At 47.3% G+C, this 26,315-nt stretch overlaps 1 protein-coding gene across 1 annotated transcript in view; it reads right to left on the minus strand.

Annotated features, from left to right (window-relative positions):
* The window catches only part of FAT2 (FAT atypical cadherin 2), a 62,855-nt gene that overhangs the window by 21,246 nt on the left and 15,294 nt on the right, over positions 1–26,315 (minus strand). Inside the window, exons 3-11 of the mRNA XM_009892638.1 lie at positions 21,841–25,126; positions 21,073–21,387; positions 13,934–13,995; positions 12,822–13,133; positions 11,968–12,178; positions 9,314–9,471; positions 7,279–7,554; positions 6,609–6,819; positions 1,569–5,621 (exon numbers count right to left, since the gene is read on the minus strand). Coding sequence (XP_009890940.1) covers positions 1,569–5,621; positions 6,609–6,819; positions 7,279–7,554; positions 9,314–9,471; positions 11,968–12,178; positions 12,822–13,133; positions 13,934–13,995; positions 21,073–21,387; positions 21,841–25,105 — 8,863 coding nt within the window. The 5' untranslated portion in view covers positions 25,106–25,126. The remainder of the gene's footprint in view (positions 1–1,568; positions 5,622–6,608; positions 6,820–7,278; positions 7,555–9,313; positions 9,472–11,967; positions 12,179–12,821; positions 13,134–13,933; positions 13,996–21,072; positions 21,388–21,840; positions 25,127–26,315) is intronic.

Below are 26,315 nucleotides of genomic sequence, written 5' to 3' on the forward strand. Positions count from 1 at the left end.
ACCCGTGCCACTGGGCAGAAGGAGGGAGCACGTTAGGTAATGGGAGGCAGTGAAGAGAGCTGGCTGCAGGGCTTGTTTGTGTTAGACTCTGAAGGGCCTCGCACAGCCGGGTAAATTAAATTCACGCTCTCCCTGTTTTCATTTGCTCTGCGGTGATGAGGCTGTGAATCAGAAGGCACACTGAGACCTCTTCTAGCCTTTCTTCTGCTGCTGGGAGACTCCAGCCCCTGCTCAGATTTAGTTTCCGTGTGTTTGAAATCCATGTGCATGTGAACAACAGGGAGCTAGGCTCCATTTTTACCTCCTCCTTTCTTTTGCTGCAGTGCTGTACCGCAGTTGTATTTAGATGTTTACAGGTATTCATATGTTTACCAGTGCTTGTAGGTACAAAACAAAGAGAACCTATGGTATTCACCGCTAACATAAGTGTGCATTCTCTCAAGTTTAAAGTAGTTGGAAGTCACTACTACTTTAAGATGGCAGAAATGTGAATATGTATATGGATTTAATCTTTCCTCCCATAGGCTTGCAAATACCTAGACATGCCATAAACCAATTGCAAGTACCAGCATTCATCCCCTGTTTTGGATAGTTACGATAACAGATAACAGGGTTCAGCATGATCTGGCTAAATGTTTTGACCCTGAAGGGTCCTCATTTGAGTTTGAGCAAACATTTTAATTTGAAATGTCTGTTCCAGGTCTGAGAAAGACCCTTTGGGGTCAAAAAATACCGTAAAATCAGTCTTGTACTTGTGCAGAGGCACCACAAACATTCCAGTATAATTTTTTTATTGTTTTACAGCAGTGGTTAATTTTAGTTGCCACAACGGATGTTTCAGGGATGCAAAAGTCATCTTTAGTATTTCTTGTTAGCCAAAATCCTCACTAAGATTCATGTGACAGTCTCAGACACCCACCAGTCTGCAGAGTGGTCAACTGCAGCCTTGTGAGGTCTGCTTGTTTGTTAAGCTTCATAGGAAACACATTTAATACCAGAAAGTTATATGCATCCTATGTGCATATATATAGTTACTAAAAAATACAGGCAGGCTACACGTATGTGTGATGTGTAAACTGACTGCACTGTTTGCAGGAGAAAAAGCTGGGTAAAAGAACTTAAATACAGATCATGGTATCTATGTGAGAAAATGCTGCCTTCCTGCTGTACCTCTGCTTCTGTCCTTCCATTAGACATTACAATTACACTATCTTAATTTTCCTGTGTTAAGAAAGTGTAAATAAATGTATCTACAGTACTGTGTAATTACTTATATATATTATATTTATGTATTTATTTCCAAATAAGTAGGACAATTCAGTGGTGGGATAGTTATAATAATGATAATTCCACCCACTGCAGTTACTAAAGAGTTTTGGATACCCCAGACTCATTTAACTGAAGAATCTTGCTCATGACAGAGCTCAGGCTTCACCTCCTGCTTCTGATAGGACCATCAGTATAATGCTGTTCTATATTGATATTCTGTAAAACAAGGTATCAAATCCTCACTTTGAGATGATACTCTATTCTTGCCCACTGAAAATTTAAAGTCAGGAAAAACTCACCAGTTATGTAGCATGTGACCCGCCGGTTCTGCTCAGAGATGTCTGCATCAATGGTACTCAGCGTGACAACCACCTGCCCTGGCTCCGCGTTCTCAATTACCGATCCTTTATAGAAATCTGAGGTGAACTGTGGAGCATTATCATTTTCATCAGAGACAGTGACTTCCACCAGGGTTTGGGAAGAGAGCTGGACTTTCCTACCATGGTCAGTGGCCACCACATAAAACCGATAGGTCTCCTGAGCTTCGCAGTCCAGCTCTTTTAGTGTGGTGATCCACCCACTCTCACCATCAATGGTGAAGAGTCCTCGGAGGTCGCCAGATTCTGCTTCCAGACTGTAGGTCACCTGTCCGTCGCTTCCCGTGTCCTGGTCATTAGCTGTCACTTGAATGACTGTGGTTCCTGATGGCATGTTCTCCATGACAAAAGCTTTGTAGGGATCTGCCTCAAAAACAGGTCTGTTGTCATTGACGTCCTGCACTTGGATGTTCACAGAGACCAGGGAGACCAGCTCAGTCTCCTGATGGGAGCAGTGAGCCATCACATCAATCTGGTACCACTTGGTGGTCTCATGATCCACGGCCTTTTTGATTTTCAAAGCCCCGGTTTGTTCATCCAGTGTGAACACCTCATCCTTGTTGCTTTCTGTAGTGGTTCCCTTCACCAGGCTGTATATGATGGGATCCTCTGCAAAAGCTTTGACTGACCCTATTTCTGATCCCTCTGGAAGATCCTCAGATGCAGAGAATGTATAAAGGGGCTCAGAAAACCTTGGCAATGTCACCTCCCTGGGGACAATCTGAAGATTCACTGGGACAAGGGAGTTCCAGTGAGGGGGTCTGCCATCTTCAGCTTTCACCTTGAAGTTAAAGGCTCTGTTTTCTAAACCAACAAGGCTCTCCTTGACCTTAACAACCCCAGTGGCAGCATTGATCTCAACAAGGTCTTCTGCCACGTCTTCCACAGAGTCAACAGAGTAAATGACATCTGCATTTGCACCTTCATCAGCATCGTAAGCCAGTACCTGGATGACAGGGGAGCCTTTGCTTACATTGGACTGGATGGACAGTGTGTATTCAGAGGCTTTGAACTGAGGTGGGTTGTCATTCTCATCTGTAAGGATTATTTTGACAGTGCAGAACGCCACCTTCCCACCCCCGTCCTTGGCCATGACTTTAATGGCAATGACTCTTTCTGTTGAATTTTCCCTGTCCAGTTTTTGCAGTGTGGCAATACGGCCTTTATTGTCTATGGAGAACTTTTCATGGGCGAGTTTATTTATGATGGTATAGTCTATGGTGCCGTATGGACCACCATCTGGGTCGATAGCCACCAGTTCAATCACTTTGGTACCTATCTCAGCATTTTCTGCCAGCTCTGCCTCGTATACGTTTTGCCGAAAAGAGGGGCTGTATTTATTGGCATTTGTGGTATTGATATACACAGGGACAGTGCTCTTGAAAACTCCATCTGAAGCAGAAACTCTGAGATTGTAAGATGACTCCAAGTCCTTTTTGCAGCGGTTGAACATGGATATTATTCCAGAAGTGCTGTTGATAGTGAAATGCCTGTTGTCATTGCCTGAGAGTATCACGTATTCCAGGCGGGTGGTGTCTCCGCTATCAGGGTCCAGGGCTTGGACTTTTATCACGATGTGCCCGCACGTAGCCATTTCGCTTACCTTGGCTTCATACTGAAGCTGGCTGAACTCAGGGGGATTGTCATTGATGTCTGTCACATCTACGATTACCAGGGCATCGCTGCTAAGCGGAGGCATCCCATGGTCTGCAGCTCTTACTTTCATGCGAAACTGTTGATTTTTTTCATAATCAAGTGCTTGAGCCGTTGTTATTTGCCCGGTGCTGGCATCAATATTAAAGAACTTGGTAGAATCTGAACCATCATCCAAGATCTGATAGGACACCACTTTGTTTCTGCCTGAATCCTTATCAGAAGCAGAGAGCTGGACAACAGGGGTCTGTGCTGGCAAACTCTCTGAGACAGATGCCGTGTAGATCATCTGAGAAAATACGGGGGGGTTGTCATTAATGTCCTCTACCTCCACCTCTACTCTGGCTTCTGAAAAGGATCCTAGTGCTGTGTCTGTGGCTCTAACAGTGAATGTGTGTTTTGTCTCTAGCTCGTAGTCCAGCTGACCTGTAACAGTAAGGACACCAGTTTTGAAGTCGGTGCTGAACAGTTTCAGGGAGTCTTCTTCCACAATGTTGTAGATGAGGCGCAAGCCTTCAGGGCTGCGGGCCTGTATGTGGAGGATAGATGTGTAGAGGGGGATGTTTTCTGGCACCTTCACTCGGTAGTATAAGTTTTGGAACAGCGGGTTGGATTTGTTCCTCACACTGATCACAACCTCCTCTTCAGCGTGGAGGGGAGGCTCGCCTTTGTCCTTAGCAATGACTCGGAGGTTGTATTTATTTAGAGCCTGATAATCAAGAGGCTTCTTAAGTGAGATGTCTCCTAGGTAGGGGTCAATCCAAAAATATTTGTAGTCCTCTGCAAACGAGTAGGTAATGGCTCCGTTATCCCCTATGTCTTTGTCTATTGCTGACACTTGAAAAAGTACGTCACCTGGCTCTGTGCCATCCTGCACCGAGGTGTAATATGGCACGTTCTCGAACTGCGGTGGATTGTCATTGACATCCTCTACATAAACCTTGACTGTGGCTTGGGACACCCTTGGTGGTTTCCTGTTGTCCTTCACTTCCACAGCTACCTCGTGCATGTCTTGTGTTTCACGGTCAAATCTCACGCCCTTGGTCTGGAGTACTCCAGATGCCTGGATCATTTTGAATCTTTCCTTTCCATTCAAAAGCGAATAGAAAAGTGGTTCATTTAGCTGATATCCCTTGACCCCAAGAACAGTGAGAGTCTTCTCACCTGTAGAGTTCTCCATCACAGTTGCTGTGTACACGTCTTGATCAAATTTTAAGCTAGTACCTTGTGCTTGAGTTAAATTTAGCTTAACCAGAGCAGTACTCTTATATAAGCCATCACCAGCCCTGACCGTAAGTTCACGATAGCTTCCCAGGCCAGTAGCATTAAGAATGGAGATGAGACCTGTGAGTGGATGAATATAGAAAGCATTATCAAGGTTCCCTTCCACGATGCTGTAGGTCACCTCCGAATCTGCATCTTTTGCCTGCACTGACAGAAGATCCATCCCTGGGTGGGCAGGCAGCAAGACCGAAATCTCATAAGTGTCTTTGAGAAAGACTGGAGGTGAATCATTCACATCTTTAACATGGATTGTGACCTTGGCTGGCTTGGATGCAAATAAGCTGGGACTTCCACTGTCATGCACATGTACGCTGAAGTGGAAAACTGGGGTGAGCTCATAGTCTATATCAGCACGACTGGTAAGCGTCCCTGTGCTGGGATCTACTGTAAAATATTTCAGTGCTTCTGGTTCCAAAATCTCATAGACCAGCAGAGCATTGGAGTCTTGATCAGCATCTGTCGCATGGGTCACGAGGGGAGCATTGCTTTCATCCAGGACCATGCTTTGTGATGGAGCATTCTCCATGATCCAACCCACAAAGGAAGGCTTAACAAAGATGGGCACATTGTCATTCTCATCTATGACATAGATAAGTACCATTGTGTCCATAAACACTCCAGCCATGTTGGTGCCACGGACTTTCAACTGGTAAAAAGATACCTGCTCAAAATCTAAGCTCTTCTGAGTGGAAATAAGGCCTGACTGATAGTTCATGGAAAACACTCCATCTCCATTTCCATCTTTTATTTCATAGCTGACTGGTGACAAGCTTGTGGCTGAAACCTGAATCAGAGGAGAGCCAACTGCAGTGGATTCACTGATCTCTGTGATGTATTCGGCCTCTGGAAATTTTGGAGGGGTTTGATCAGAGGGTCTAATGCGGACGTGTACTGTAGCAGAATCTTTAAGCTGGGGGAACCCCTGATCTTCCGCCTTTACAATAAGAGTAAATCGCTCCTGCCTGGATCGATCCAGTTTCTGGGCAACTGTAATAATTCCAGAATATGGGTCAATGCTGAAGAAACCTTCCCCATTACCTGCAAGAAGAGAAATTACAAAGTCAAGAATGCAGATACCCTATTGGTTTTGGTTTTCTGAACCTCTCTTCCATACATGCTCCTGATTTCAGACCGAAATAACATCTGTTTCTTTCATTGGGAGACAACAATCTTCATTAATTTTTAAATAATTTTCGTTCTAAGAACAATGAACCCATTGAGATCCACAAGCTAACTTTTAAATCAATCAAAATGTAAATTAGGGATAAATACCCTTCTAATTTGAGCATATTTGGTGGTGGCAGAGCATGTCCTTGAAGCTTTTGCCTCGTGCGCAGAACATGGTAGCACAGACTGTACTAGTTGCTTCAAGCCCTGTCACGCTTATGCTTACCAATACTTCAGAAGCAATTATATTCCTCAGTCCTTGATCTAAATTGCAACAAGAAAGATGGAGCACAGGATGGCTTGTCTCCTGCAAAGGATTTACCTGCTAAATAGGCAATGTGGCACAGCCATAAATATTTAAGTTTTACCCTTTAAAGTGAATGACAAAATACTTGTCCACCGAGCTTTTACAACCCAAAAAGACCATCAACCAATGCTGAGAGGGTGCTCGCCTTTCTTCAAGAATACATTTCTTGGTAGAACTGGTGGAAGTGATGACTGCTGTGGGAATAGGAGTATTTTTGCCTAACAACTGGACAGGGATCCCTCCCACAGTTCCCATAGGTGGGAAGAGCAGATTTAAGTTGATCTAACTTGTCCAGTCGCATTTTTTCCTTAGACCAGTGACTCAACATTGAACTGTCTTCCTAAGGAAGGATTTTTTTCAAAAATACGGAAATCACCTGCTTGCTCTAGGTTTTCTCTGGATAGGAAAAAAAAAATCACATTTTAGCAATATGCATCCTTTACTGCTCTTTGCAACAGCTAGAGAAAGCTGATGAACTGTCTCACCACTAGCTAGAGCATAAAAATGCAGGCATGTTCATAGCCAAAACTGCCTTGCTGCATGGCTCTCACCTGCCTGAAGGGAATAGTGGATTTCAGCGTTGGCTCCTTGGTCCTGATCAAGGGCTCTGACTTGTATAACCTCCGTGCTCACCACTGCTGAGTCCAGCACTTCTGCTTCGTAATGGATGCTGCTGAACTGTGGAGGGTGAAGGTTGCAGTTCTCCACGTGAATGATGACCCGAACAAAGTTCCTTTTGATGGGGACCTCCTGGTCCCGTACCTGAATGACAGAGGAAGAGCAGGTGTGGTCACATGAAGGAGTAGGCAGCCTTTCCTTCACCAGGCTTCCAGTAGGTCATCAGGACCCTTACGGAGGGTGGTCTGTTTCAGTGGTACCAACCCCTTGGGTGGGAATGAGCCTGTAAATTTCAGCACCAAAGCTCAGCCTTGAACTTCAAACCAAACATTAACAACTGCTCGCTGTGCTTTCTTGTATAAGAATCCAGTGGCCCTCCAATGAAATTAGCAGGTGATGGGCTCAGTACATGGTTAGAGGAAAGCAGGGTGTTACCTAGATTGATCCAGGATGGTTACATAGTAAAGGTTTGCATTCTGCTTTCCTCTACCCTCTTGTTTTAGACAAATCCTCCCTCAATGACTAGAAACAGTCTGGATTTCTCCAGCAACCCACACATCCCAGAGAAGCTGATGGAGCCAGCAGGGTTAGGCTAGGACTCACCATCACTGTTAGGGTGTGTTGTGGCATGGGCTGGGAACTGAAGCCTTCTGCTGTTGTGAGGACCCCGCTGCTCGGATCCAGCTGGAAAAGTCTTGTGCTTTTGGGGTCCACGCTGCCATGGATGGTGTAGATGAGCCCCTTGCCTTTGTCCTTGTCTGTTGCACTGACTTGAAGGATTTCCCTCCCTGAGGGGGTATCCTCAGGAATCGTCACCTCGTAATGGCTCTCCAGGAACTGAGGACGATGCTGGTTGATATCAATCACGTGGATAAAGGCCTGTGAGGGACACAGCACATGGAGGGCAGCAGAAATGTGGGAGCAACCTGACCTATGCAACCATGTAAAATCTCAGCTACCAACCCCTCTGGGGCATAGCAATGCTCCGAGCTCTGTAACCACCACAGCTCTCCAACTCCCGGGGCTTTGCCATCCACAGTGACTGGGAGCCTTTATGTCCTTCTCCCTGAGGAACTCCTGCTGTGCCTTCCCTTAGTCATTTTCAGTTTGCTTCCTCTCATTTATTTTTTTTAATCTCTCCAATCTGGCAAGCCATTCCGACTGAACGTGCCTGCACTTGGCACATGGGGGAACCGTCACAGCCTGCTGTGAATTGGAGCAGTCGCTCAGCCGTGGTGCCAGCTTTGCTGGCTGGTGCCTCCACAACCAGCACTCATTAATTACACACCAGAAAGCTCACAGAGAGGGGATGTTTGGTAAAGGAAGGGAGGGGCTGGCCTATCTCAAGGGCAGTACGTGTGTGGAGAAGGTATGGAGAGGCAAAGTTTATGGTCTACACTTTTTAGCTCAATCTTTCCCTCTGCACTTAACAGCAAACCCCTGTGAATGGCCTGCCTGAATCCTGCCTGCAAGGTCACCCAGTTTCTTCTGTTTGGTCTCCTAGCCCTGACCCCCCTACTGACGTGCTGACTGCATCTTAGGAAGTCCCAACCAAGTGTAATAATTTGCTTCCTTTAGCAATCCTGAACATGCCATGGGTGTTTTGCACAAGCAGGTTTTTTGACATCTGCTAGCAGCCTTGAGTGCCAAAATAAATGTAGGGATGAGATGCAAGGTGGCAGGGAATGCACACCAGGCAAGGTGGGGCTTTGTTTGTTTATTTGGAACAATACTTGAAGATAGTTGAGACAGATAGCCATCCGTTAGCATTGCGTTTCACAGGACTGGTAGTGTTCTTCACTCATCATCCCCCGCAAACCTCCACTGTGAATTTCCCACGGTAAGCGTCACTGATGGGTGACTCACGTTCTAGGTCTTCCTGTGCAGTGAGGGTTGGATTTTTGGCTGCTTCTTATGTGTGGAGAAAACAGATGGTGAAAGATCAAGCCCTGAATAGCCCTCCTGAGGGTAGGTAAAGATGGGCCAATCTCAGCAGCCATTTTAACTGGGGCTCAGGGACATGCCCGAGAGCAGCATGTCTCCTTTCACCAGCGCTTGCTTTTCATGTGGCAGCCCAGAGAACGCAGCATCTCTGCAGTTGCTCCGCTCAGCCCCATGGACCTCAGTGCTGATATGTTATCAATGCTTCATGCTCTTGGAGCAGCACAGGGCAGGGCCTCACCTCACCTCTTGCAGATGCCTTTGTGCTGGCTTTACACAGACTAGCAAGTCCCAGGAATACTCCTTGACAGGGTACCATGGACCCAAGCCTGATCTAATTGCGTACGTATTTCCCTTATACCTTAGCACGTTGCCCCAGCCATGTTGTAGTTCAACCTGAGCAGCTGAGAGCAAGCTGAAGTCTGAGAGCGTGAACTGCCACCCCAGCTTGGCTGGTGGTGTAGATGTGTCCTTGTGGGCTGGCTGTGATCCACAAGAAAGGCCCAGGCTTTCCTAGACCATTTGTGTTTCCAACAACACCAAAAAAAACCCTTGCTTGGTACTTTGGAAAGACTTGGGCCACTGTGTAGCGTAAGATCACAGTGTAAGGAGATTCTTGTGCCTGGCACCTGATCCAGAGCTCAGTGGGGTCAGAAGATTCCCTTTGGCGTATACTTGCTCTAGATGGCATCTCTACTAAAGAAAAAAGCGTTACCTGGGTTTTTATGGTAGTGGACCCATCAGTTACTTCTACTGTCAGATTATAGCTTGACTTCTTCCTTGCGTCGAGGGCTCTTGCAATGACCATGCTGCCTGTACTCTTTTCAATGTCAAAATCCATGTCATCATCGCCACCTGGGATAAGGGAGAGATGATAAAAGGAAAGGGGGGAGGGGGGGCAATTACAGTTAGATTTTTGTCTTGAGCAAGCTTCAGGTGCTGGCAGCCTCTGCAGGGGCAGGAATTCCAGGAGCTGCCTGGATATTTGGAGGATGAGATTCTCCCCTCCAGACATCATACGCAAACCACGCACCAAGCTTGTGCCCAGTCACAGATATGTGGTGTGCCAGGCAATATACCTTGAATAGGGATGCGTAGGCATTCACACTAGATGTACCTCTTTGGCCACAGATAGACCAGGGACAATGGCATAGGTGAGGTTTCCCCCAAATCTGGAAACTCAATACAAAATGTGCTAGATGGATGTAGGAGACGGGGAGGACATGGAGAAGCTGGACATAGAGGTAGGCACAGATGGTGACAAAGGAGTACGAAAGGGAAGGTGAGGGGAATTAGAGGAAGTGTGGAGAAGGAGAGAAGGGGAAAGGATGCACATATGCATATGATGTCCTGGCTCGATTTGCAAAAAGCACATTTGAACATTGATTTATTTGCACAAGGTCTCCAGCTATGCAGCACCACGGGCTTAGCATGTTTTGGGGACCCGCAGGGCTGAACAACACTCTTGCTGGCTTCCAATTCAAGGTCACACTGTGGGCGTATCAGAGATGGTCTTCCTTGCCACAGTTGGGAGCCTGTGAACTACTTGAAGAAGCCCAATAGTTGAACAGTTGGGGAGGCAGACGGTGCTTCCAGGGTGAGCAGAGCCTGTTGCCTCCAACCCAGATGGCTGCATAGTACAGGGAACCGCAGGCCTGAGCAGCTCAGCAGCAGAAGGCTGTCCCTCATGCTATTGCTGTTCAGCCCTGGCGTGGTGGCTACTTTCTCATGCCTCACTGGCTGGTGGCCTCTTCATTCCCTATTGCATCTGAAACCCTGCTACGCTGTTCTGAGACATGGATGGGTAGAAGCAGTTTTCATGTGATTTGTCCCAGATCTCAACTTCTCCCTTCCCAGCTACTGGATGCTCTGGATTCTGCTTTGCTCTCTTACCAGCTGGGAAAACCTTGACTGGCTGTTAAATGACACTTCTTTCATTGCGGGAGAAATGCAGTGGTTGCCAGCCATCTGGACCACCACTTTTCTGCTGGGAAGGAGACAGAAAGAAGCAGGGACAGAGGAAAAAAGAGACTGATGGATGCCTTTCCAAGAGAAATGAGAGAAGGGTTCCCTTTGCATGGTGCCGAAGGGAAAGAAGAAACCCAGGAAAGGAAAGAGATGAAGAAAGATGCTGCTTTGTCAGAGTTTTCGTAGACACCATCAACCCCAGTGACAGAGCCTTTGTGGATGGGGAAAGGTGAATTTTTGAATGAGGTGCTGAAGGCTCCTGGATCTCTGCATCACCGGCTTGGCAGCCAGCTACCTTGATGCTTTGCTGCCCTAGCAGGGCAAATGAAATCCTGTTCTCTTCCACCAGTAGAGAAACCAAGAGACCTCTGAGTAGCACTTGATGCACTTGAAACTGGTAAAGATGAGGTCAAACATACAGGCAAGCACTCAGCATGGAAATTACAGGATATCATTCAGAGGACCATACCATTAATGCTGCAAACCCAGGCAGACTCGACTAATGCCACACAAGCCTTGTGCTGATATTGTCAGCTCCTTGTAGTGTTGTATCTCTTGTTGCTTAATTGTATTTATACACCATTATCCCTGCCCTAACATAGTAACGGGAAAAACTATTCACTCACCCAATTAAGGCTTTGTCTGACGAGGGCAAGCCCTGCAGGCAGTGTCAGGGAAAGGCTGTGCAAGACAGATTGGGGCACCACTTCAAAACCCCAAATTACATGTGCACAATTTGCCCTTGTTTGTAGGACCAGTTCTGCACACGTGCTGCCTGATGAGTCCCCTGGGGTGACAGCCCACGTCCCCTCTGCCCTGGCATTGTGTGTCTCAGAGGAGGCCCTACAGCTTCTTCACGTTTCATGTCTAAGTCATCCCTGGGATGCCGTGAGGTGGAAGGGAGAGCCCCACCAGTCAGGTCAGACCAGCTCTTTGGGGAAACCTTCCCTCTCAGTTCCCTGTCGGGACTGTGGGCTCAGCAAGGAGGGAGCGATGGAGGTGTCTGCAAGACCCAGCCAGACACCCGGATCTTCGCAGGCTGCTTTACCGCAACCAACAGTGTCACTCGATTCCCAGGAGGAGCTGGGGCTAGCATGCCCTGCCTTTCACACGACATTGGAGAACAGCTCAAACACCGGCAAGTCCCAGAATGTCATTAAAAAAGCGTGTTAGATAATTGCACTTGGCACTGGAGCCCTCGGATGGGCAGCTTTGTCTATTGCTGTTTAAGCCTTTTGGTGTCTGTGAGAAAGCTTTCCCTGTAGCTCACCTACACCTAAAGCAAACAACTTCATTAGCTCAGGCATGCGAGTGCTGACAGCCAAGGGAGCTGGGGCAAGCGCTCCCAGACACCGCTGCCCTGGTTTAATTTCTGTGTCTCACCTGTGATATTAAACCACACTTGGCTGGGGCCCATTTCGATGCTGATCACTCCCACCATATGGTTTACGGGATCTGTTTCCATCACGGCAAAGTTAAAATGGGGTTCATCAAAAGCTAGTGGCTCTGAGGAAGGGCCGGGCCGGGCGACCCAGCTGATGTGAAGCCGCACATGGGAGGAAAGTGGTGGGCTGCCGCCGTCTGTTGCCTTGACCTGCCGGGAAATGCACGTGCAGTCAAGGAGAAGGCTGGTTTAGCCCACAGGAGCACCATGGGAAGCTGCTTCTCCCACCCACCAGGAGTTTCAGGTCTCAGTGCACCCAGAATCCCACAAAACATATCTTGACCCAGTGGTCCATGTTGTGTCTGCTTTCAAGGTAGAGCCATGCAACCCAAATTCCTCTTGACTATCAAGCAAACCTGCCAAGCTCAATCCACAGCAGAGACCTGGATCGCAAGTCTTGTCGCAAGGACCCACGTAGCGTGGGTGATCTTTAAATCTGTGTCCGTGCCCCGTGGCCTGATCAGACTACCACTGAAACCCAAAGACTGTTCAGGTTTGGGTCGACATCCATATGGGATCGTGGATGACTGTATTAATCTCTGAGACTGGGTTGGACAGTTAATTTCTCCTCCATTTTTAATAGCTTCTTACCTTCTGCATTTCCCATCATTCCCCCCCAGCTTTCTCTCCCTGTAGTCCAGGTATGTCTCATTCAAGCTCTCCTCCCACTGCTGCATTTTCTCCATCTTTATCTTCTTTCCTTCTTTATCTTTTCTCCTTCTGCAGCCTTTCCTCTCTTCCCCCCTCCACCCATCTCTTCCCATTGACTCTTTCTGTTTCCCTCTCCTCTCACCGTGAGTATGTTGTATTCAGAGGCAGGAAAAGCTTTCCTGGAGAACACCATGCCGGTTGTGGGGTTGATGGTGAATATCCCTTCCTCCTCCTCCTCGATGGTGTAGGTGATCTGGCTGTTCTGGCCCTGGTCACGGTCTGAAGCAATCAGCCTGTAGACCGGCAGTGGCATCTCCGAGGCATCTCTTTCAGGGAGCTGCACCATGAAGAGCTTGTGGGGGAAACTGGGAGGACTGTCATTGGCATCCAGGACTTGTATCACAACTCTGCTGGTGGACTTCAGGGCTGGGTCTCCGTTGTCGGAAACGGCCACCTACCAGCAAGCAAAGGGAGTAGGTGACAGAGCTGCTTGTGGTGACCCAGGACACGAGCAGCTGTCCCGATAGGCAATGACTAAACTAGGGTTTTTGTGTGGATCTGCATTTGTAGCTCAACACCTTCAGAGACATTGCTCCTCTCTGTAGGGTAAAATCTGGTGGTGGTAGCTGGCACCGCGCAGGGCCAGTGGGTCAGATCCCACTGCTGGGTCAGGCTGTTGGTCATTAGGGGGTCACACAACTGTGATACAAACGTTTGTATCGCAACGGCTCAGCAAGTTATCACCCGTCTGTGCCTGTGCCTGTGCGTGCTCCCAGCATGTTGCGTTGCAGAGAGAAATGTGTTATCCTCGATCTCCCTGATAGACTGCAACACCTCAAGATCCCTCTGATGTAAATACACATAGCTCGGAGCAGCTAAGGATGGGGGCAGGTAACACAAAGCTACACAGCAGTGTCTGATACAATGAGATAAATGAGGGTGGATTTCTCTGGCTTGCTCTTTCCCCCGTAAATGATTATCCATCCTGCTAGAGGACAATTTCAATCCTCTTCCCGCATTCCCACAGCTTCCAGAACAGGCCTTTAGCTCCAGTCTTCAGTAAGGAAATAATAAACCCCGCAGTACTGCTGCAGCTGTCTCTTAGGGCAACATACACCGTTTAATTAAGTTTCCCAGCAGTTGGGAGCTGATGGGATGAGATTCTTTCTCTGTGCTCCAACTTGCAAGGAAAGCTCTTTGAGGACTTAATACACTTGTAGGTAAATAAAGCTAATTACAATCATCATTACCCACCTCTAGGATATGTTCAGCCTTGTATTCTCGATCCAGCTGCCGTGAAGTCGTAGAAATCAGACCTGCCAAGAAAGAAACCCTTTGAGCTCCGAGACTCACCGTCCGAGGAAGGCCAGAGCAGATCAAATCCCCATGTGCCCCACATCAGCCTGCTCGCCCATCCTCGTTCAGGTCCCCTTTGTGACCAGAGGAGAAAGACAGATACCCCCAGAGGGCAAATTGTCCACTTCCAGTGTGAATCCCTGTGCAGAGATGCTGCTCTCACTCCTCTGATGACCGACACCACAGAGGAGGGGGGACACCTACCAGATGCCTGCCTCAGTTGAGGGTTGTCGAGGCAATTTGGTGAGAAAGGCTGCAGGACCGTGAAAACAAAACTTGCCTCTAAGTAAGAAACATGCCTCTAAGTAAGAAACGTTCTGCAGGCGCTGGCACAAGTTTGGCCTCTTAACAAGTCTCGACTCCTATTTTCCCTGTGTTGAACCTTGCTCTTTGTAATGTACAGTGTTTTGACAAAAGTTTTGTCTTCTGTCTTGGGAAATACCCTCTCTCCTACAGCTAGAACAAATGCATTCCGGCTAAAAATAAGGTACACAGTCAATAATAATGTTGGTACATTATTTAAGCCTTGCTGAGAGACAGGGTGAATCCTCTAACAATGGCAAGATTTGAGGGATTTCTGAAAAATACACACTAGTTTAACCGCAGGGAATAGGTTGGATGCAGGAGGGAGGAATTGTGGCTGTAATAAACTAGAGGTTGAAAAAAATCATCATAATTTTCTCTTTTTGGCCTGTCAGTGACTAAGTTGAGTAGATGCAAGTGTGGAAACAATGGAGCTGGGGCTTGTATTTCCATGTCTGGTTTGATAATAGTCCTTATCAAGTGCCTTGACTCTTCACCTTTGGGGAAAAGCAGCTCTCGACCATTTTCACAAGTGCTTTACAGACGATGGAAATTGTATATGTAACGCATGATTTTCTGACAGTCATCAAGTCTGATGCCTGTGAGTGTTTTTGTCTGTTTCCCGCATCTCCTGCTCCCAGCGGTCAGTGTTACCGTGGGGTTCATTCCTCGTGAAGGGAAGTCCTGCTTCCTCACACAAACAGAAGTCAGGTTGAATTTTCCTGACTCCCACAAGCGGCGATACAGGATGATGCTAATCTGCGAAATGCTTCGCGCGGGAGACAGCGTGCGTTTGCAGTGGTGCGAGCACATGCGCTTGTGCATCCTGAAAAACTTGTAAATCAGAGTTACGTGAACCCATCTCAAGTCTCATTTCTGATCCAAACCCAAAAAGTTTTAATTAACAGTATTGTTTTCAGTTGTATCATACGTCTTTGGTGTATTGCTGTCTGAGCATGATAGGCAGGAGAAAATTTGAAATGGCTGCAGGAAACGCTGGGCAGCTGAAGGAGGGAGCGTGGAGCAGCTGCTTGGAACAAGACTGTTGTTAACCGTTTCCACTTGTTCTCTGGGATTATTCATATTTGGCATCAGCCGCTGCACTAAACATTTATTTGATGCCTTTACAATCATAAATCAACATTCCTTGATGTGTTATGATAAGGTGATTTGAAAGACTCTGTTTGCTTGTATGTCATGGATTTTTTTTTCTTTCTCCCTCACCTTCCTTTTGACATCTCGGCAGGTGAAGAGGACTCAGCGGTGGCCTGAGAGCACACTGGCTGAGGAGCTTTTGAATCCCTCCTAGGCTTGTGGGAGGCTGTAGGGCTCCAATAGCAGCAAAACTCTTGATATGAATGGAAATGTTCTCTTAATGGGGGCCTAAAGAAGCAATTGCAGCAGTGGTTCACTGAGATCTCTGATGCCTCTGTCCACGTTGCCAATAGGCTGGGTAGGACAAAGGGAGGAAAGCCTAAAACTCCAGCTACCTCAGGGGATGGTTCACAATTTTGGCCTAACAAGCCCACAAGACACACAGCTAGATATTGACAGTGGAGCCACCCAATGCCCCTGTGCGCACTGGGGATATTTCTGCTCTATTGGATTGCAAAATTCAGTTGCAACAGACTAATGCCTTGTTTGCCTTTGGTTCCTGCATGCCAGCTGATGGAAGGTAACTTAAACCACTCTAAAGTGATTATTTGAATTTGCCTGTCCACACCCTGAAATTCTTTTATGACCTAATGATAACAATGAAAGAAAACAGGATCGCAGCTGATCTTTCTAGAGCTGGAGAAGAAGGACTGTAGTGAAGGCACAGGAACTAGAACTTAAGGACTATCATGAATGTCTGTACCACTGAAGATGCTCAGATCTCCCAGGGAGTAAGAGCTGACTCCGCTCTCTATCACAGACCTGTACCGTATCCCAGCTGGGATTCTGCACAAATGGCATTTTGGGGTTTAGCTTCATATCTGTTGAGTCACAAGTCAAAGGGTTGGCTTCTCCTCCTGACCCCAGGCAAACTCCCTCTGCCCTTTACCCTGCGCTGTATCGCAGCTCCCAGTGCCCCTCTCCAGAGCCAGTTACCACTCTGCCTTCAGATCAGAAAGCTCTTGTGGTTAACAGTTAATCGCTCTCATTCCCATACGGAGCCGTGGTGCTGCGCGGCTGCCAAGATGCAGGAACGGCCGGCAGTGTTCACTCGGCAGCTGAGCACCCGGAGACAGGGAGACGGGGATCGGACGTGGTGCTCAAGAGAAGCCAGCTGGAATTAATGCATATTTTCATTTGTTGCTACTTGGTTATGCACCCTGTGAAGCCAGAGGGCTAAAATGGAAGTGGAAAGCGCTATTAGAGGGGAACTGCTGTCAGCTTTTGTGGCCTGGGGAAACAGTTCCTCGGTTCTTTCTGCTGCCCCCCTACAAGGACCTGGGAAGAGCACGTTTAGTTTTTAACGAGAGCGTTTTGTGTGTGCACGTGCACGTGTGTGTTACCAGTGCAGTGCCTGCTCCTCTGGAAAACACCAGCCAGCCCATCCCATGGGACATGCAATCAAGTGGCCGTCTTTTATTTGTGTACTTGTACGTGGCCCTGAAGTTTTCCGCTGAGTCCTACAGAGACTGAACAAAGTTGTCAAAGGTCCTAATTGCCCTTGGCCAATTTGCCAAGCTCTGCATTCACCTGAAGGTCCAGAAATGACTCCTTCTGTTGCTTGCACACAGACAGGCACAAGCTCTGCTCTTGTATCCTACCTACACAGAGCAATGGGAAAGGACTGTCTGTAATTCTCCTGCTTGCTGCCTGGAAAGGGGAGAGAGGAAAGCTGGTCGTGTTGGAACAGGAGCAGCAAAATTAACAGTGCATTGTTGTCAGGGAACAAAAAATAATAATAACTTCTCCTGGCAAGAGTGGGGCTGGGGCGGAGGTTGCTGGCCCCCTGCCCTTGCTGTAGGGAGGAAAATCTAAGATAGTGAAAATAGCCAGAATCAGGTTTGCAGCCACTGGGGCTTTCAAAAGAGCCTGAGAAGGGATGAGGTTGTTCTCCTGAAGTCCTTTCTGTTGTCCCACTGTTGCTTCCATTCCACCTTCTCTTCTCTTCTTCTCCTACCACCTCCCCTCTTGTTCTGACCCTGCTCTGCACTACTCCGTGCTCAGCCGGTGGTGTGTTGGCTCAGGGAGCAGCAATGCAACCATCCTTCAGAATTAGAGAACAGGCTGTGTCTGGATGTCCTTCCATGCAGAGAAATGCAGGGAACCACAGGCATCCTGGGGAAGCCCATGGACACTGACACAGCATGAGAAGCACCAGAAGAACAAGCACTAGATAAGAGCTGGAGATGAATAGTCCGAGGTAAAAGGATTCTCCAAACAGCCTTTCAGTGGGATGAATGGCTTCGTCCTGACTTTTCCTGCCACATCCTCCCAATTCTTCTCAGTCCTGTCTGGACTGGAACCCACTTCACATCAGGGACTTCAAACCTTGCATAAAACAAGCTGAAAACCTTTCCAGCAAAAGAATACCCCAAACTCTACTATCTCTCCATCTCTCCATGTATCTAACTATCTCTCTGTCTCCCACAAACACTGCTCTGCACCAGCTGCCAGGCTGGGCTGGAGAGATTCCATTGCCAATGGCAGAAAGCTTTCATCTCACTGCGCAGTTTTATTCCCTCTTCTCATTAGCCTTTCATTTATTTTCCCTCTTTTTTTCTCCACCCTCTTTGGGGAACTGAGAGCTGGAAGAGTTTAGAGCCCTTCTGTGGTAGTTCAGGGATGCTGGACCAGCCAAGCCCTGCTGAGAGACAGTTATCATGGCCATCCCTGTCTCCTTGCAAGGCCTCAGGAGGAGAAGTCAAGGGCCCTTGCTGGGTAGGTCTCCATTGGCCAACCACCCTCATGTTGAGATACTGGATCAAATGTGCAGCTAGCCCACTCTAGGATCAGAAATTGGTTACTTGCAATAGTGTGGCACCGAGCCCTGAATAATTATCTAGGGCTGTTCTGCAGGGTTATTCTGCATGTAGACCTGCCTGTTGTAACTGTAAATCAGGACCTTAATTCCTGTTAATGGGATGTGATAAGCTTCCTCCTCCTCCCCCTCTGCCAAGGGGCTCCTACTAGGAGCACTCTGCCTAAGAGAGACCCAGACTGACCTCTGGCCCTCTTGTGCTTTGGCTTATTTCAGTGCCAATGCGACTTATTTGTCCTTTGATGACAGCGTGGAACAGAAGAGGAAAGGTCTCGATCATAGTCTTCTCCACGTGTAGGAGTCTCCCTTCTGATCCAGGTGCTGGAGGAACTCCTGACACACGCAGATTATCCTGTCCTTTGCACAGATCGTGTGACTAAGAGCAGCAGCCTCTGTGGTTTCCTCTTGAAACTTCAGTGTTTATCGTTGAATAATGTGACAGAGATTCAGCTTCATCACAGATAAGCAGCTCTGCCTACTCAAACTCTTTTGCTGTCATAGGATTTAGGACTGACCACGGAAGGAGTATTGGCAATCTGGATCACATAGATCTCCGGCATTTCAAGAACTGAAATGTTTCTGGGTCTTTTTGTGATCATTTCCTCTAGGTAGTAAAAGAAGAGATGCATTTATTCCACTTGAAAAACAAAGGACATGTCCTAACTAAAAACCCAGAATAAACATCAGTGGTCTAGAAGCACTGTACTGCTCAGATACTTACAGTGCTTCCTCTCGTCTCCTGTTCAAATGTAAGTTGTTTGATTTGGGCTGCACTGGGATAGCCCTTTTTTTCAATACAACCCTGCACTGATGTGAATGACCAGGAACTGGGAGACCAGCAGTTCATCTTCCAATGCTGCACTACCAGGCTGAGACCAAAGATTATATTTTTCTTCTACTTAACAGAGCAACTAGCATGCCCTTGTCTGCAGAATGAAAATATCACAGGGTTTCAAATAAGCTGCCTACAGCCCTGAAATGTAGACAAGCTGTGATATTCTTTCTGGCAGTAGCAGCAGATGACTTCTCTTAGATACTGTAAGCATGAGGATATAAACTGCTCAGTTTGTGCCAATGTTTGCAGGTAATTATTTGTTCGTTTGGGTGACATGCAAGTAAAACAACGGATAACTGAATCCTCATCAGGCTTGGAAGCAGGTCCTTAAACAACCTCCAAGCTCAGGGTTTAAAGAAAAGACCTCCAGCAACTGTCCAAGAGATAAGATCAGCCCATGGGTTTTTTACAGGCCTGACAAACTTATCACTCTTCACATGCAAATTACCTGACTGTAGATAGTGATGGATAGAAGATGACTCATACCCAAGAGAGCTTTTTTTGTCTAAAATGGGAATTAAAGGGTTGGCTTAGAGGTGAGGTGTCTCATTAGTAAACGTTAAGATTTTGCCAGTGTCGCTTGTTTTACCATAAAACATGACAGCTTTGGAGGGCTGTGCTCACCTTGGGCTGAAAGTTTTGCCTCGCTGCCTGCGGCACAGAGAAGGCTGAATTCCCTGCAGGGTGCGCGGGTGCAGGCTGGGGCTCAGCAGATGAGGGGAGCTAGCCTGGTGTCCTGATAGCTGTTTCTGGTCCACATCCCATCAAAAAGGCAGCGGTCTTCTAAAATAGCGCCTCTGAAGGCACCTCTCCATGGAACCCAGCATTTGTCCAAGCTGTCTGTGGGGCTGATTAGTGCATAGTTGTTTGGACTATGTGGGAAAGTTGTATGCAGAGCAACGCCCTGACCTGTCTAAAAAGCTTCTGACAGTGGAGATAGCTACAACTGGGGCTAGCAGTGGTCACAGCTGACATCTCCATGTGTATCTAGATGGTGCCACACAGAGACACCCTATGAATCTCCTGCAACCAGAAGGATTTCATTGTTTCAGCGTAACAATTTCTTTCCAAACATCCCCCTCCTAGCCAGCTGTAGACTGCCAGAGAGCCGTTACACCACAGGTAACAAGTAATTGAGAGCTGCACTAGCCTTTTTCAATACATCCAGCTCCATTCTCATCTGAGAGCAGGCTTCTAGCCCGCTGCAGGAGGTGAACTGCTTTTATCACCTGCAGGAGATCAAAGTCACACAATTAATCCTCTCCCATACTCAGGCTCTGTGCCCTCCCTTCCCTCTTCTCCCAGGAGCTGATGGAGCGAAGGAAGGGCTCGGCACGGCTTTCCTTGCCAGACTGGCCCAATGTCAGCTCTGCTGGGATAGTTTGAGGAAGCTGTTTACACAAAACATCAGCGGGTTTTTGATGGCTCTGAAAGATCTGGTAATTAATCCTCAGATGAAAGATAGAGTCTAGGAAGATGGCAGAAGAGGCTTACTACACTTACTACATTAATAGCGCCGGAGAACGGGTGGAGCCTTTAAATGCAGTGGGATTCATTTTTATTAATCCTGCCTTGGTCTGTCTCAGGAACAGATAGTCACCTCCAGCAGGGTGTTCCCTGGCTCAGGTTGTGCGACAGGGCAGTTGTTTATAAGGGAGAAGATTAAAAGCAACTGCTTGGTTCTGTTTAGGGTTTTGAAAGTAGCACATTTGTGTCATTCTAAGAGCTATCTGGATGCAAATAGCAGCCCTCAGGTTGAGGGTTTCAATCCTTAGCTTCCCCACGCAGCGTGTTTGGAGACTAGGACTTTTGCTGCAGAAGGAAGGTGTGACAAAGGCAGCTGTGTGGGCTGTTTATATTGAATATGTAACATCCTCTGGGCACTTGGAAGCCTCAAAAACAGATGCTTAGTTGGGTCAGTCTTACCTGTAATGAGGTTAATGGTGAAGAGTCCTTGAGGATTTCCAGTTAGGATGTGAAAAGTCAGTTTTCCCTCAGAGCTGGAGTCTGGATCTAAAGCATCGAGCTGAAGGACAGATGTGTTTGGTGGGGAATTCTCCATCACAGAGGCGTAGAAGACAGGTCTGGACATCTGAGGTGGGTTGTCATTGGTGTCGGTGACTTCAATATAAATTTCAGTCACAGAAGACAGAGGAATTGTTCCCAGGTCAAGAGCTAGAACTGTCAGCCAGTAGTGAGACGTTCCTTCTCGGTCGAGTGGTCCTATGGTCCGGATGGTGCCTAGAAAAATGACAGAAAGTGCTTGTGAGGGATTTAAGGAACTCAGACCACTTTGCCTTAATGCCAGACCAGTCTGTGTCCCTAGTCTGCTTCCTGGTCTTTGCTGCAGGTACGAACTGTGGCACCAATCTTGTATGGCTGTGAGATTGTGTGGAAGGTGAGGGCTTGCTCGTACTGAAGGTAATTTAGTACACTAGTGAAAGGGAAGACTTGAGTATTTTGGGGGAGGACAGACATTGATTTTCCATTCCTTTAAGGAAACAAACCCTGCTTTCTCCTCCCCAGATAAAGGGATGAACATTGTACATCCCTGAGCAAGCAAGGAAGATTTGAATGCATGGAACTTTGTAAAGAGAGAGAATATAGACATGCTCTGTTGTGTCAAAAAGTCAGGCCAAACGCAGCATGTAGTTTAAGCCTTTAAGGTACACCGTTAAACTAAGCTGTCATTACCTGTGTCCTTTTCAATGCGGAAGACGGACAGGCCAGTGCCCTCTCGGAGGAAATACTGAACCTCTCCATCTTTCCCCTTATCGATATCTTTTGCTGTGACCATCATCACTGATGTGCCCTCGGGGCTGTTCTCCTGCACCCAGCCTTTGAAGACAAAGGAGGCAAAGCGCGGTGGGTGCAAGTTCTCGTTGACATCAAGGATGTTCACTTCCAGGTGGCAAAGGGAAGAGCGAGAGAAGGGCTTCCCACCGTCACTGACCTGCACGGTTAGATTGTAAGAGTCCTTCTTCTCATAGTCTAGCTCCTTCTCCAACCGGAGTGCCCCGGTCATCTTATCCACATGAAACATCATCTCCTCGTCATTAGTGAGGCTGTACCTCACCTCACCCCCAGAGCCAACGTCTGGGTCAAAAGCCTCCAGAAACAGGAGAATGGTTCCCACAGGCAGGTCCTCTGGGACCTTCACACTGTTGAGGGCTGGCAGGCATTGCGGGGTGTTGTCATTTACATCCTCCAGAGTCACAATGAGATCTGTGACGGAGAACAGCTGGTAACCTGTTTTGGGCTGGTCTCTAGCTTCTATTTTCAGGACATAGCAAGGCCACAATTCTCTGTCCAGGGCACCTGTAACTGTCACTTCTCCAGTGACACTGTTAATGGCAAACTTATCAGTGGGGGTTAGGAGAGAATATTTTACTCTCCCATTGTCATCTGTATCAGCATCTTCTGCTTTCAGTTGAGCTATTGTTGTCCCTGTTGCTACATGTTCTGGTATTGCCACCCAGTAGGCACCTTGTGGGAATTTAGGAGTGTTATCATTGGTATCCAACACATTCACAGCCAAGAGTTTCCAAGATGATTTTTGTGGTGTGCCAAGGTCGTACACAGTAATGTTAAGAATGTAGAAGCTGGTTCGTTCATGATCTAGAGGAGAAAGGACTTGAAGGAGACCCAGTTCCAGGTCAATGGTAAAGCAACTGTCATCATTTCCATCTGAGATCACATAGACCAGTTTTCCATTAAAACCAGTATCAGGATCAATAGCTGAAAGGTCAGCAATAGTTGAGTTGGTGGGAACAGTCTCTATGATATCAATAGATCGTGGAAAGCTGTCATCAAACTTTGGAGCATTATGGTTTATAAGGTGCAAGTTCAGAGATGTTTCATCATCCTGCCCGTGGCCTTGAGACTGAGACTCAATGGAGTGTATGATAGTTTCTGTCAGTTGTTTCAAGACTCCTGTTTCCTCACACTGCATTTTGACGGGGAGACCTTGGCTGACCACAGTGATATTTACAGATGTTGGCAAAGCATAGTTCTCTCCATCTGTTGCAGTTATTTTCAAAGAGTAGAAAAGTGGTGGTTCAGAAGGAAGGTCTCGCAGAGATATTCTAAGGGATATTACTCCAGAGATGGGATTCAGTTCAAAATGCCGTAACTCATTGCCAGACTTGATTTCGTATTTGATATGCTGCAGCTCATCGCTGTCGATTGCAGAGACTGTGGCCACAGGGTTCCCAACAGGAAAGTCCCGTGGGATGGTGCCACTGCAGCTTGCCTTCTCAAACACAGGAGCATTGTCATTGACATTGCTCAGCATGAGGGAGACGTACACCTCTGTTTCATGGCGGAAGGGTGAGCCCCAGTCAGATGCCCACACTCGCAGATGATACCATCTCTGCATCAACTCATAGTCCATTGACTTGGAGGTGGAAATGATGCCAGAATAGGGGTCAATGACAAAGGGAACCGATTTCTGGTTGGCTATGGTGTAGGTGACAAAGCCATTGTCTCCTTCATCTTCATCTGTAGCCCTTACTGTTAAGACACTGGTACCAGGAGGAACATTTTCATCAAAGGCCCCACGGTATGAAGACTGAGTAAAACTTGGAGCATGATTGTTGCAGTCAGTGATGTCAATGACAACAGTTGTGGATGCGTGACTGTTAACGGTTGCAACTTCAAGTTCAAAACGAGACTGCTCATGGAAGTCCATTGCTCTGACTGTAGTTATCAGTCCAGTGTGAGGATTGATTTTAAAGCTTGTGCTGTCAGAAGTAGGTCTCAAAATATATTTAAGATTTGGGAAGGCTGGTATGATCTTCACCATAACAACTTGGCTTCCAGCTGGGGAAAATTCACTGAGCTGGACCCGGTACACTTCTTTCTCAAACTTGGCAGAGACATACTTGGAGGGAGGAATATGGATAACTTTAATAGGCGAGAACAGTGGTGGCTTGCTTTTGTCCTTGGCTTGCAGGCTGAGGTTGAAACCAAATGGGTAAAGTAGCCAGTTGATCTCTTTGGTTGACACAATCATGAACTCAGTGCTCCCAAAGTAGGATTTGATGGCTTTGAAATGTCTTCCCGGATCTCCATCCACAAAGTCAACCGAATCTATCCCAGCTTCCGAGTCACCACTTTCTACAGACAGAGTTGCATAGACAAAGTCTTCGGCTGAGTCAGGTGAAGTCACCTTCACCAAGGAGATAGAGGGGGGTTTCCTGGCAGATGGCTCCACTTGGATCATGAGGCTAGCCAAGTTCCCAAAGCCATTCCCCTCTGTGATCTTTCTCATTCTGTCCACAGCCAAAACCTGCAGGTGGTGCCTGCCTCGATGGGTGCTGTTCAGCCTGCCTGTGGTCATAACTGCTCCTGTGGTGGGGTGGATGGTGAATAGGTTGGACTTGGTGTTGAGGGCATAGTAGAACTCGGCGTTCTGGCCAGCATCGGCATCAGTGGCGCTGAGTGTGCTGACCACCGTTTTCAGAGGAGTGTCTTCTCTGATGGACACTTTGTAGGAGGGGGGTGAAAAGAGAGGTTTCAAGTCATTTCTGTCCAGAATGTGGATCAAGACTTTAGCCCAGGCTTCGTAGGCAAAAGTGCTCTCTGTGGCTTTGATTATTAACATATAACTGTCTTTCACCTCCCGGTTTAAAAGTGCTGTGTTGCTGCTTCTGGTTCTTATTCTCAAGAAACAGAAATCCCCGATCACGTGCTCCTCTGTTTTAAAGAGACCAGTGTTGTCTCCAGAGGCTATTCTGTATCTGATGTCCCACTCAGGGTCTGTCTTGTAAATACCCATTTTGACATAGCTCTCCACGTAGGTCTTAGGGGCTGAATTCTCATAGATGGTGGCATTATAGAAGAAGTGGGTGAAGTGCAGAGGGGAAGTGTTGCCTTTCTCGCAGCTCGCCTTGCGGATGACACAGTGCATCAGGAAAACAGCAAAACTCAGGAACTGCCTCCTGATAGTGACTTCCATGGTGTGGTGCCTCCTTGGGTCCTGTAGGTGTCAAAGGAAAAACACTGGTAATTTTTATTAAGGCCAATGTGTTAGAGGAAAAAGTCCCCATGGGCTCAGCCTCACCTCCCTGCTCTGTCTACCCCGACTTTGCTGATGCAGTTGTTAGCTCAGCTCTTCTTCTCTCTGTCCCAGTGAGAAACCTCTCCCCCCACATCCCTGTGCTGGGGATCCATTCACTTTCTTTCCTTTTTTGCCCTTGTAGAGAGCAAAATGTGAAAAGCCTTGCAAAATGCTCTGATCAGGCTGACTTCCTATTCTGCAAACGATCTCTCCCTCCCTTTGTTCTGCCTTCTCTCTAGTCAAACGGCACATTTGAAGTCCCTACCCCAATCCAAACCTCACTTCTGTTTAGTTTCTCCATCCTCCCTTCTCCATCTTAACTTCTCTCTCCACACAAGTTCTTGCAAAGTATCTTCAAGAGTCAATATACAAACTGTGATTTGATGTCTCTCCCCATGGCGTGTCTTCCCTTTCCTCTCCTCCTGCTACAGCAACCTGTTCTCCTTCCCCAGCAGAGGTGCCCTGTTAAATTGTGCAAATTCCTTCTGAATGGCCAGCTCTACAGTGTGGCCTCTTCGACAGCTTTAGCTTGGGTCCTAGTCAAGTTGTATCTCAGTTACTGCACAGCTCTTCTAATTCGCAGGTCTGACCCTGGCTGCCTCCTCTGTGTGCCTTTAAAGAGCAGATTTCTAGCAAGGCACTTTGACCATGTCACCATCAGCTGCTGAGTAATCTCTCTGGTTCCTCCCTTCTCACGGCGAAGCCCCAGGGTCAGGATTCCCGCGGAGGATCTGCCATCCATGACCACCCACCATCAACTTCCTTCTCTGACGACTCCCAAACATCTGCACCTCCACGATTTGTCTCCGTGAACAAGGTGTATCAAAGAAGGAACTGGGGAGCACATACGTGATTAACAAGGATGTAACTTTATTAGTGAGCTTTGTGGAGCTTGTTAAAGGATCAAGGCCTGTTCTTTTCAAAAGCTAAGTGCGTACTGCTGTGTGTGCATTTAAGGGTTGAAACCAGGGATAAGCTAAATATAGGTGCATATATTTCCCCTAAATATTCCAGGAGATCTTTATCTAGAACTGTTTCTTCCTCTTTTAAATTTAAATTATATATCAAGTACCTGCCAGTCATTTGGCACATTCCTGATTTAAACAGG

This window comes from Charadrius vociferus, unplaced genomic scaffold, assembly GCF_000708025.1.
Source record: "Charadrius vociferus isolate BGI_N301 unplaced genomic scaffold, ASM70802v2 scaffold529, whole genome shotgun sequence".
NCBI lineage: Eukaryota > Metazoa > Chordata > Aves > Charadriiformes > Charadriidae > Charadrius > Charadrius vociferus.